Raw genomic sequence first — 11,978 nt, 5'->3', positions numbered from 1 at the left:
TGCGCTCATCTCTATCACTAGTCCAATCTGCATTACAGTATCTTCTTAATCTCCAAGTCCCCAACTTGATAGCAGATGACAAAATCTCTAGTCCTTTGAGGTAACGAAAAATCTTCTTAGTTGCCCGCCATTGAACAGGGCCTAGGTTACTTTGGTAATGACTAACCAATCCAACTACAAAACATATGTCAAGTCAAGTACACAACATAGCATATATCAAGCTTCCAATTGCACTCGCAAAAAGAACTTTTGCCAGTTATTTCCTTTCCTCAACATTCTTAGGGCACTGATCAAGACTTGAGGTGTAACTTTTCTCGATAGGTGTGTCAATAGGTTTGCAATTTTGTATCCAAAACTGGTCTAGAATTTTCTTAATATAAGTCTCTTGAAACAAACAAAGAAGTGTTCTTGAGTGATCCCTTATGATCTTAACTCCAAGCACAAAATTTGCTTTCCACATGTCCTCAATATCCAAAGTAGAGGGCAACCACCTTTTGGTGGCAATAATTATGTACATGCCATTTCGAGCTAATAGAATGCCATGTCCATGTCTATGTTATATTTCTTAGTTAATATAACATATTGGTTAGGGAAATTTTTTTTCCACTTGCTATTCAATCAATTTTGTCAATTTTCCTATCAAAAGGTCAATCTAATATTTCAGCCAATCTTGTCATATATTTACTTAAAAATTCCCCAACCAATATGTTATATTAACTAAGAAATTTAATAATAAGCATAAAAATTGTGGTTTTTTCTTTAGTTTTTTTTTTCTTTTTATTTTTTTTTTATTTTTATTTTTTTTTGTTGAATGTGATATTTCATTTAACTTGGAAGATCATTTAAGAACCCACATATCTATCTAATCTAAAGCAAAATGTGTACTTAAATTTTAGGTGTAACATGATTCTCACAATTTGTTGCTTCTTTTTCATAATTATAGATTTGTAACTTTATTTCTTTTTTTTTTTTATCATTATGCCAATATGTCATTCTTATGTGAATCAACGTAATCCATTATAATCATATTAGATCTACTTTATTAACTTTAGGAGAGAGAGAGGCACGAGTCATTTTCCATGAACATAGGAGCACATATCTTTTCTTCATGCCATTGAATCAAAGTCTTTGTCAAAGTTCTATGGTTGCTTCACAAAAAAGAAAACTGGGTAAGGATGCAAAATATATATATCATATTAGGGCACATGAAGCTTTTTTAAACTCTAGAAGGCATATCTATATAACAAAATCCTAACAAGTTGGGTATGACAAAGGAATCTTTTTTTTTACCCCAAATTTATTATAAAAAAAAAAATGGCTTGAGTGCTTAAGCGCTTATCAAGGGCAGTTGAGCACCTTGGGTTCTTGAGCACTCCATGAAATGTTTTCACAACTTAGTAGTGTTTTAGCCCACTTTTTCCATAAAACCATCCTATGCCTTTTTATTTACCATTAAGCTTACTAACCACTTTCATTTCATACTCAACTGTATACAGCATACATAAATTGATGAACTCGATCTTCAATGACCAAAATAGTCTCAGTGAAGTATGTAGAGTGGATCTGGTAATGTTTGGAAACAAAATTTTAAACTTGAATTAAACTAGATAATTTAGCTCACCAACACTCCTCATCTTTCTCCATTGCATTTTCTTCTCCATGAATTTACTTACCTGCAACACCTAAATCAATTGAATCGCGGGAAAAAGAAACTACTTTAGTCACTGATTTTTGGTGATTTTCACCATTGGTAGGGTAGCTTCTGTTTTAAGATTAAGCATCCGTTGGTTACCTTTCCAAATTTTGGTTTCATGAATTTCCATTAAGTATGTATTGTTTTAACATATTTCATGCATGTAACCGTTGTATTTGAGCTCAAGCATACTATAATGGATTAATGCAAGGCTACACTTGTCAGCTCATGGTTTGTTGTAGGGCTACTACTTGAACCTTGAGCAGGGATGGTTCCTTGAGGAACCAAATAGGTAGGTATCTCTTTGGTAATGAAGGTTTGAATTTTTGGAATTGATAAAGGTTTTGCCTTGGAGATGTTGGAAACCATTGGTTGTTAGTACCAATAAAGGTGGGTTCCTGCTCTCTTATTAATGGTGGCAAAGGTGAGGGTGAAAGCCTTAAAGGAGAGGACATTGGGATTCTAAAACAGGTGAAAGCTAACTTAAGAAGATCCCATGTGGATGTGATAGGAGGCATAGACATGTCTTTTGGCATCAGATCCAAAGTACTTATTTATATTATCATGATGTACCATGGATTAAACTTTGGTGTGTGACAAGTTAATTATTACTTGAGCTCTATTCTATGTTATTCTCAAGCTCTCCCATTTGATGTTCAATGTGATGAGATGTAAAATTGTCTATTTTACATCTAGTGGTTTATGCACATGAAAGTGATTATTTCTTATTCTTAATCATATTTTGAAGTGTGGAATCATGGTAGGATCTTGAGTATAGATTAAGTCATGTTCTCGAATTTTTGGGTGTGACATAACCCATAATAAGAAAATTTTTTGCCTAATCTTTATAAAATAATAATAATAATAATAATAATAATTTAACCACCGAAACATTTACCTACCTAAAAATCAAATTATCAAAAGATCAATTTAATATTCTAGCTAATTGATTATATTTTATCATGTATTTACTAAAAATTGCCTAACCAATATGTTATATTAACTAAGAAATATAAATAATAAGCATAAAAATTGTGATTTTTTCTTTAGTTTTTTTCTTCTTTTTGTTTTTTTTTTTTTCTAATGTTGAAAGTGATGTTTCATTTAACTTGAAAGATCATTTAAGGACCCACATATCTTATCTAAAGCAAAATATGCAATTAAAGTTGAAGTGTAGATGCCTCTCATAATTTGTTGCTTCTTTTTCATATTTACAAATTATAACTTTATTTTGTTCTTTGATCATTAAGCCAATACGTCATTCTTATGTGAATCCTCAGCGTCATCCATTGTAATTGTATTAGATCTACTTTATTCATTTTAGTAGAGACAGAGGCAGAGACAAAGACAAAGACAAAGAGAGGCACAAGTGGGTATCCTTTTTCATGAACATAGAAGCACATTTCTTTTCTTCACCATTGAATTGAAGTCTTTGTCAAAGTTATATAGTTGCTTCACAAGGAAGAAAATGGCTAAGGATACATAATATGTAACTCAAAAGATTTCTTTCCTCCTAGCCAAGAAACAAAGAGTAGTTAGCCTATTGACTTTGAAATGAGAATATTTTTTAAAAAAATCAACCTTCTCTTACTATTTAAGAAAAGTAAGGGTAAGTTAGTTACATAGGAATGGGAATAAGAACGGGGATAAAGAAAAATTAAAATACTATGTAGAATAAAGGGAATTAAAATTCTGACTAGAATGGATTTTAGTTTCAATAACAAGTATTTTATTCCTATACTCTTATTTCTATAGTAATCCAAATACAGTAGTAAATAGAAAATAAAATGAATTTTCATTCTTAATTTCTATTTCAATGTTCCAAAAATACTCTAAACCTCTAGTCCCTTAAATGGAATCTACAATAGGTTCATTAATGTTTTGATAATGAAATTATTTAATTTTGAAGGTTGTACTACTTTTTTATGTCAAAAAAATGATTACATGTAAACAATACACTTGCATTTTTCTCGAATCTTTTTAAAAAAAAAAAAAAAAAAAGTGGTGCAAAGACACTTCTGTCAAATACTTTCTTTCACCTTTCGACGGAAATGTTTCTTGAAGAAATTATAAAATAAAATAAAATATGGTTTCTATAATATGAGAAGAATTCTAAACTTTGGAACCTCTTATCACTTCTAATTAACCAAGCTAGATAATGTGCCCTTCTCCAAGAGCAAGTTTGGCATAAATATAGATTTCTTGAACATGTTAAAAGTCTTAAAATTTGGAACCTCTTTTGAATATTCCTTCGTAAGGAGCTCCTTTAATAAACAAATAATTCAAAATTTTGAAACCTCTTTACAAGATTCTTTGTTGGAGTATATATCTCATTGTTATCTTATGCATATATTTTCTATTTTTTAATAATTATAAAAAAAAATTATCCTTCTAATTTGAGAATTCTATATATAAATATTGTTTATTCTAAACTTTAACTTTCATGAATGCATTTAGAGAAGTCAACATTTATGAGTGTCAAAATTTCTCTTGCTATTTCATAATCTAAATTAGCAATACATAGTATTTCCATTGTTGTTGGGGAATAAAAATCCTTTATTGTCTATTCTAAATTTTTTGAAGAATCACTTGAAATGATTCTTAAATTAGTACTATCGATAAATGCTTCTTCTAAAAAATCAATATTACTAAAAATACTATAAAAATTACTGTTTTTTAATTTACATAAACACTAAATAATTCTCTATAAAAATAAGTGTAGTAGCTAGAAGTCCTATTATAAAAAAAATGCTATAGACCAAAAGCCTTCTTGTCAAATTCACTTCAAAGGAGCCCTAATATTTTTAACATTTTTCATAAGCTAAAACCACCCTCAAGTCTGGCTCAAATTCAAATTAAAAAGCTTCAAGTCTAAAAAGTGCAAGTACACTATGATGACCACATACAATTAAGACCTTTCCCCCCTCCCACAAGTCATTCCATCTTTTAGTCTCATGGTCCTGCTTACCCTACATACCCCTTTAGCTTACTTATAAAATTAATGCCATGATGGAGGTAAAGAAGGACACCATTCTTGTTGCCTCCGTCAAAAGAAGGAAAAAACAAACAAACAAAGAAGGGAAAACAATTATGTCTTCGTCAGATGCTCTTGCAAAGTCTTTCTCTGTTTCTCACTCTGGTAATTTCTCCTTCTCTCTTAACTTTGTTTTTTTCTAAATCACAAACAATTGCCTTCTTTTACAATATACTTTCTACTCATTCATCTATTATTTTCTTAATAATTCTAGTGAAAATTTGTGACAGTAAGGATGATTACATATATATGATCTCATGTCCCATATGAAACTTTTTTTTTTTTTTTTTTTTTGCAATTTACACTATAGGTTTTTTCTCCCCACTAGTTAATGAATACAGTCTACAAATTAATATAACAATTTTGAATTTAGATACAATATCAGATCTGGAGAGCAAATGTTACATAATTCCCATATTCAAACATTTTTCAGTTTGTTTGTTTGTTCTTTCATTATTGATATTTATTAGAAGGTTGAAATAATCTTGATTTACATTTCCAGGAATATTTGGAGTTGACGAGAAATCAATGCTGGAGATCTTAGTAAAATGGCAACCAGAACAGTTGTCAACTTTTAGGAATGAAACTTCTCGCATCTTTTTGAAGGATGAACGCTTCCCGTTTGAGAAATGTGAAGAATTTCTTCTTAAATTTCTAAAAAGGGAATTTAAGCGTTTTAAGGTATCTATATATCAAATACAAAATTAGATATTTATGTTAATATAAAATTAAAGATATTTATATATCATTTATCATTAAAAAAAAATTTAATTCTTATAAGAAAACAAAAATTACAATGGAAGTACAAAAGACAGGGAGACTAAAGATGACTTAGGATTGGTTTTTGCAATAATATGATTAGTTTTTTTAACATTTTTGTGGTCAGGATGCTGTGGTGCAATGGACCATGCATCCTTGGGAAAGAGATGCTCGCATGGCAAGGAAGGCTTTGAAAAGAGGCAGACAAGCATATGGCCTACTCATTGAACTTGCATGCACTCGATCATCAGATGAGCTCTTGGGAGCTAGGAGAGCATACCAGTCCCTCTACAGCGAATCCATCGAGGAAGACGTTGCTTCCCGAGTTGACGGCATCGAACGCCAGGTTAGTACAAGTATATGATCATATTTTTAGTTGTTATATTTGAAAAAAAAAATGACCTGGATTAGTGAGATATTATGCAATTTTTTTATAAAGTGAAGAGCATTTCTGTTTATAAATTTCTTGAAGCATTTTGACCAATTATTTCTTAAGAAAAATGGCATTCATATTCCTTTCTAACATATATTTTTTCCATAAATGATGGTTGGGCTTAAGGATATGCAATTGCAAATAATCTTTTGAGCCTATTCTTGTACGATTGGAGTTTGGAACTTTTTTTTGGGTTTAAGCCACCTATTTTGAGCCTTAAAACCCCATTAGTTGGACTCTTAGAAAGTCCTATAATTGTGTCATTTCTCAATAAAGGAGTTTTATGTGGTGCAGTCTTGGTTAGGTTAGTATGAATGGTAATATATATAGTCATATTAAGGAACCAATCGAGAATTAATGTGATCATAATTACGCAAGATGATCATATTTAGAAAGTAACTTGGTCATATTTGAAAGGTAACTTAGAGTCTGTTGGATAGTGCTTCTAAAAAGCACTTTTATATATATATATATATATATATATATAAACCATTTGTGAAGAAAAATCAATTGTTTGGAAAAATTTAGAATATACTTTTCAAAAATTAAAAAATCACCTAAAAATACTTGTAAACAAAACACTTCTATTAAAAGTATTTCAAATAGAAACACTGCCACTTAAAGTGCATTTAGTGGTGTTTTTACTCGAAGTATTTTTAATTAAAGTGTTTTTAGACGAATCATCTATCAAGTGTTTCTTTAAAAAAAAAAAGACATTATATGTGATTTTTCAAATCTTTAAAAATATTTCCTAAATTTTTTCAAACATCAAAATTTTTTTCCAAAAACACTTTTTACATTAAAAACACTTCCTAAAATTATTGTCAAATAGACTCTTAAAGCCCATTTGACAGTGATTTTAGGAAGTGTTTCCAAACTTTTTAATACTTTAAAATTTGTATCATTTAAGTGTTAGAAATGCTATAAACGTTTTCTAAAATCACTATCAAACGCACTCTTAGTCTAATTATTTGTTAGTATCATCAAATATCAAATCAATAGTTGAGATTTCATTTTAGTTTGGTCCAACCCTTTCCATAGTTTTTTCCATCCTGCATCTTTGATTTTGGAGAACTTTAATCAAACACATTCTCTCTAATGATAACTAAAACCTTGTAGCCACATAAAGAAACCATGCAACAAATATTATTATCAACACGAAATAATGTAATGAAAAATTGCTTATTGTATCAACAGCTTTTGGTAGCACTTGTAAGTTCATACAGATATGATGGATCAAAAACTAATGACCAGGCAATTAAATTGGACACTCAAAAACTCGAAAAGGCCATTAGTATTGGTGACAAGAAGCAGCTAATCAAAGATGAAGAGATCGTAAGGATTCTAACAACAAGAAGCAAGATTCATCTCATTGCTGTCATCAAATGTTACCAGGAGACTTTTAACAAGAACATTATAGAGGTATAACATAATTATGATATTATATTTGTTAATTCTTAGAGCCTATTTGAAATATTAGAATATGAAATGGGGATGAGAAATATATTCCATTTTTCATTCGTTATTATATTTGGATAATTTCAAAAATAGAAATAAGAAGTAAAAAAATAAATTATTACCAAAAAAATTTTGATTTCCCTTTTTTTTAAGATAATACATGTGATCCAACATTCATATCATATTTTAATTCCTGCATATCAAAGGCACTTTTTATTCTTTACTTATATATTAATAAATGAATAAAGTGAAATAAAAAGAAAAAAAAAGTGAAAGTTAATTAGCATTAGACTTAAAGTTAGTATTTGTTACCTTCTTTGTTATCCTATGTTCTTTTTTCCTCTTTCTTATATGTCCCTATTGTCCCATTTTCTCTACTATTATCACTTTTTTCTCTTTCTTATATGTCCCTATAGTCTCATTTCCTCTACTATTATCACTTTTTTACTTGGAAAAAATTAAAGAAAAATTGTGTAATATTTGAAACACTAGAATAGAAAATGGGAATGAAAAATAAATAAAAAAATAAAAATAAATAAAAAACCATTCCATTTCCTATTCATTTCTAAGTCCAAATTACTTATTAAATTATAGGAATGAAAGTAAAATTTCAATCTTGTGGATGCAAAATTCTATCTTGTTCAAATTTTGGTTTTCCTCTTTTACATGATGTTATGATTTATCTTTATTTTTATTCTTATTTTCAGATACCAAATACATTCTAAGAAGTAATTAGATTGAAATATATATACTTTGCTAATAGTTTAACATGTACAATCATGAACATACAAATTATACGGAAAACCATATTATTTCAAATCATGGAACATTATTTGTGTAGTTTTTTTCCTCTATTTTTATTATTTTTTGTTTTATAAATTCTCTTTTTTAAAAAATAAATAAATAAGTAGGACAACAATTCTCATTCTCGTGTTACTTGGAACAATTCTTTTCATTCTAATATTTATTAGAAGTCATTTTTCCTCGAATTAGCTTTCATAAATATTCATTTTAATATAATTCCTCCGTATTTAATTTATTTAGGATCTTGATGAGGAATCAAGTTTGAAGGACACAATTTATTGCTTGTGTGTTCCTTCACAGTATTTCAGTAAGGTGAGATAAATTCACTATACACATTACAAAAATGATCTTTTTATTTTTGTTTGTTAAAGCATTTCTTGAACTTTTTTTTTCTTTTTAATCTTAGATTTTAGATTCAGCAATGAAAGCTAATGCAAACAAGAATGAAAAAGAAGCCCTAACTCGAGTTATTGTAACCCGAGCCAATGTTGATATGAAGGACATTGCTGAGGAATATGATAGGCAATATAAAACTCCTCTAACCCAGAAGATTGAAGATGTAGCTCTTGGAAATTATAAAGATTTCTTGGTCACGTTGGTTCAAAGAGCTCTGCCTAAAGGAAGTGATTAAAAATGCCTCTCTTGATGGACTTGTTCATTTTCTTTGAATCGAACTCTACTAATGCTTTATTTTCCTATGTTTGCAAGAGCAATGTGTAATAATAAAAAGTGTGGTGTTCCTATGAAGTGAAACTTTAATAAATCATTAATTCTAGTATGATTGAGTTCCAAAGCATGCCTTTTAATTGATTGAAGCATGGTTATATAATAATATTCTATTTGGATTAAGGATAGTGTGTGACAATATCATTTAATTTCAAAAAACCTATCTTCATAGCATTTTTTTTTCTTTTTTAAAAAAAATGGCCTTTTGGGCATTAGGTTAATTGGCCAACTTCTTCTCCAAACCAAATCATAAACGCTGAACCCTAATTTAAGTTTGGATTGTATGTTAATCAATCTAATTAAGTGATATTTTAAATCAACTCAAGCTCTAAGGTTGATGTCGATCCAACTAATTCAACCTTAATCATGTCGATCGATGCATTAACAAGCATGCATAAAAAAATTAAAAGGAAAGCTTACTTATTCCATCCTTGTAATGCCACTACAACAAATATGAGGTTTTGTCACAAACTAATTTGTGATTAAAAATTAGTATCTTGTGATAGAAGATTTTTTTTCCACAATTTTTTTTTTTTTTTTTTTTTTTGGCGAGTTTGTTGCTCTAAGTCTATGAGCAACTATTTTTAGCCATAAAATTTAATTAATCAAAAAATGGCTTTTTGATCACCTTCAAGTCTCATAACAATTACACAAAGTAAGTATAACTAAATCAAATTTTCTCTTTTTGTTATGCAATACTCAAATAACACAATTGGATTGGGTGCTCTTGAAATCATTAGAATTTTACTAGTAATCAAGAAATACAATCTAGTTTCTATAAGTACTGGCTATGGAAATTTCACCTTTGCAAAGTATTTTTTAGGGTTTTTGATGCACCAAATGGCTGCATGCAATGTAGGTATCAAGTGCCTATAGATTGGAAGTCCCTGATGAAGTTCCTGAAAATAGGTAAAGAGTCATTGATGAATTGCATGCACTTTTTACTCATTAACAATGTGTAGAAAGGACTAGTTGGAATGTAGCGTACAAGTACTACTTCCATAAATCTAATTAAAGATCTATTACTTCCTTGAAGTTGCTTCAATGCAAAAACCCTACTAGAAATTCTAACTCAGCTACAAAAAAATAAAATAAAATTGTGGTTCAGTTAAAGAAGATGGAGTAATTTCCATCATCCGCACCTTAGTGATGGAAGCGCTATGTTCATCTTTGTAGAGGTTGGAAGTTGTGATAAGCGATGTGTTGCTTCTTGTACTCATCAATATCCAAATTATTTCTTCATGATAGCATAAACTATCCATGGAAAGCATTGTGAGGAATATAAAGGCTATGTTGGAAAGTGTGGTTTCCATTCTTTAGAATAAAAAACACTTAAAAACATGTTTGACAAATGGTAACTTAAAAAACAATGTTGTTCTATGTCTTCTCAAAACTGTGTTTTCAGAGAACATATTTAAAGATAAAAAACACTTAGAAGACATATGGAGAGCACATCATTCTCACTTGTTCTTTAGCAATGCTCCTTCTCTACTTGAGACTCATCTCTACAAGCACAACTCCATTGGCATCGGCAACATCTAGTTACACCTTGTCCATAAATTGTTTGATGATTTTTCTAGACCTAAAAACAATAGGGGAAACTTTATGATAAAGTAATACAAGTATTTATGTTTTTGTGAGTGTTTAGTTAGGTTGATAATTTTGGACAAATTTCCTAAGTGTCTTTTAACTCAATTTTTCCAAATCCTTCTTTGGACTACTTGCCTAATGAAGATCAAAATGTTGAATTTGCTAAGGGACCGAAAGATGTAGTTGAGGTTGTAGATGGATGAAATGAATCAACCAAGTTTTTCAAATTAGTTATTCTAGATCTATTTATTTCTTAAAAAAGTTGAGGAGGCCAAGACAACTTTTCTTGTCTAAGTGTTTATACGCCTTGTTTCAATATTGATTTAGATTTTGGTCAGATCGATTCAGGTTGCTTTTTTCTTTATGTTTTCTTAACCATTGGATCAAGGGTTTCATTCCATTTAAAACCTAAAATTGATTCCTATTTTGGGAGGAGATACCTGCAGCCTTTCTCCTTCCCTCTTGAGCTCTCTCTATCCTTATCTAATTAAGCGTGTTTAGTTGTTAAGAAAATTCTCTTTTTGATCTTGATTTCCAAATTGTTTTCCATCAGATTTTCTTAAAAAATGGGTTGATTCTTCTATTCCATTCATCTTTCAATTTCCTATTTATTTAGGTTTTGGCTGAAAACTCATTTTCTTCTTCTATTCTATTCATCTTTCAATTACTATTTATTTCTTGATTGAACTTCAAGAAGAAGTCGAGGTCAAGCTTGGTGAGGACTTCAAGAATGTTCCAAAAGATGAAGGCATGCAACTGAAGTGAGAAGGTGTTGGTTAAGCAATCCATGAAAGATTAGCAAACTTGAGTTAAGTAAAACCTTCTACGCATTGGTTACTCTTGATAGTGGAATTTTTTTTATCATTGGTAGATTCATAGTTTTTCTAATATCTAAGGAGATTTTCCACATAAAATCTTGTGTCATTGTCTCTTTTGCTCTCATTCTACTATTTGATTCCTTTCCAATGTTAGATATCATTTGTTACTTAAGCATGTATGTTGAAAGGATGAAATATGAGTTGAAATGGGTGTAATTAACTTTTGGATATTCTTGAATAATTTTTTATTCATATTGTTAATAATATCAAGAGGTAATTGGAAATGTATTAGGAAGATAATTGTTCTTATGAATTAATGTAATTAAGGAGTGTTAAAGCATTTGCATGTGACTTGTATTTATAAAATGTTGGGAGGGTATTATTGCATTCATTCTTGCTTGTGATATTCTTTATCCTTTGTTGAATTGCTGTTAAAAGAAAGGAATATAAATTGTGACGATTCAAAGGGAATGATAATATATGTTAGGCGATCGGGGGACTTGGGAGGGGCGAATAAGTGATTTTATACAGATTCAAAAGGCATTTATAAAATCACCTATTCACCCCACCCCCCCCCCCCCCCCCCCCAGATTTATTATTGTCATTAATGACCTTTCTCTTGATAATTCCTTATTAAATAATTGTATGGGGACATAATAATAT

The 11,978-nt window shown here is 29.7% G+C and overlaps 1 protein-coding gene across 3 annotated transcripts; it reads left to right on the top strand.

Annotated features, from left to right (window-relative positions):
* The first annotated feature begins 4,694 nt into the window (after window positions 1-4,694).
* Window positions 4,695-8,959, top strand: LOC100241434 (annexin D4). 3 transcript variants are annotated; one of them, XM_010660874.2, is made up of 6 exons: window positions 4,695-4,832; window positions 5,230-5,408; window positions 5,614-5,832; window positions 7,174-7,341; window positions 8,422-8,493; window positions 8,588-8,959. In XM_010660874.2, the coding sequence occupies exons 1-6, from the start codon at window positions 4,700-4,702 to the stop codon at window positions 8,810-8,812; spliced, it is 996 nt and encodes a 331-aa protein (XP_010659176.1). In that variant the 5' UTR covers window positions 4,695-4,699; the 3' UTR covers window positions 8,813-8,959. The 3 variants fall into 3 exon arrangements, with proteins under 3 accessions (XP_010659176.1, XP_002265896.3, XP_010659177.1); XM_002265860.4 differs by having other exon boundaries at window positions 7,117-7,341; XM_010660875.2 differs by lacking the exon at window positions 7,174-7,341.
* The last annotated feature ends 3,019 nt before the right edge of the window (window positions 8,960-11,978 follow it).

The sequence above is a fragment of the Vitis vinifera genome, chromosome 13, assembly GCF_030704535.1.
Source record: "Vitis vinifera cultivar Pinot Noir 40024 chromosome 13, ASM3070453v1".
Classification (NCBI taxonomy): Eukaryota; Viridiplantae; Streptophyta; class Magnoliopsida; order Vitales; family Vitaceae; genus Vitis; species Vitis vinifera.
Note: the sequence above shows the minus strand (reverse complement) of the source record. Positions and strands in the feature narration are given on the sequence as shown.

Excerpts from the sequence above, each read along its gene's own strand:
- LOC100241434 (XM_002265860.4), top strand. The coding sequence starts at position 4,700 with ATGATGGAGGTAAAGAAGGACACCATTCTTGTTGCCTCCGTCAAAAGA. Across the intron at positions 5,409-5,613 it reads GGGAATTTAAGCGTTTTAAG|GATGCTGTGGTGCAATGGAC; the intron begins GTATCTATATAT and ends TTTTGTGGTCAG. Across the intron at positions 8,494-8,587 it reads CTTCACAGTATTTCAGTAAG|ATTTTAGATTCAGCAATGAA; the intron begins GTGAGATAAATT and ends TTTTAATCTTAG.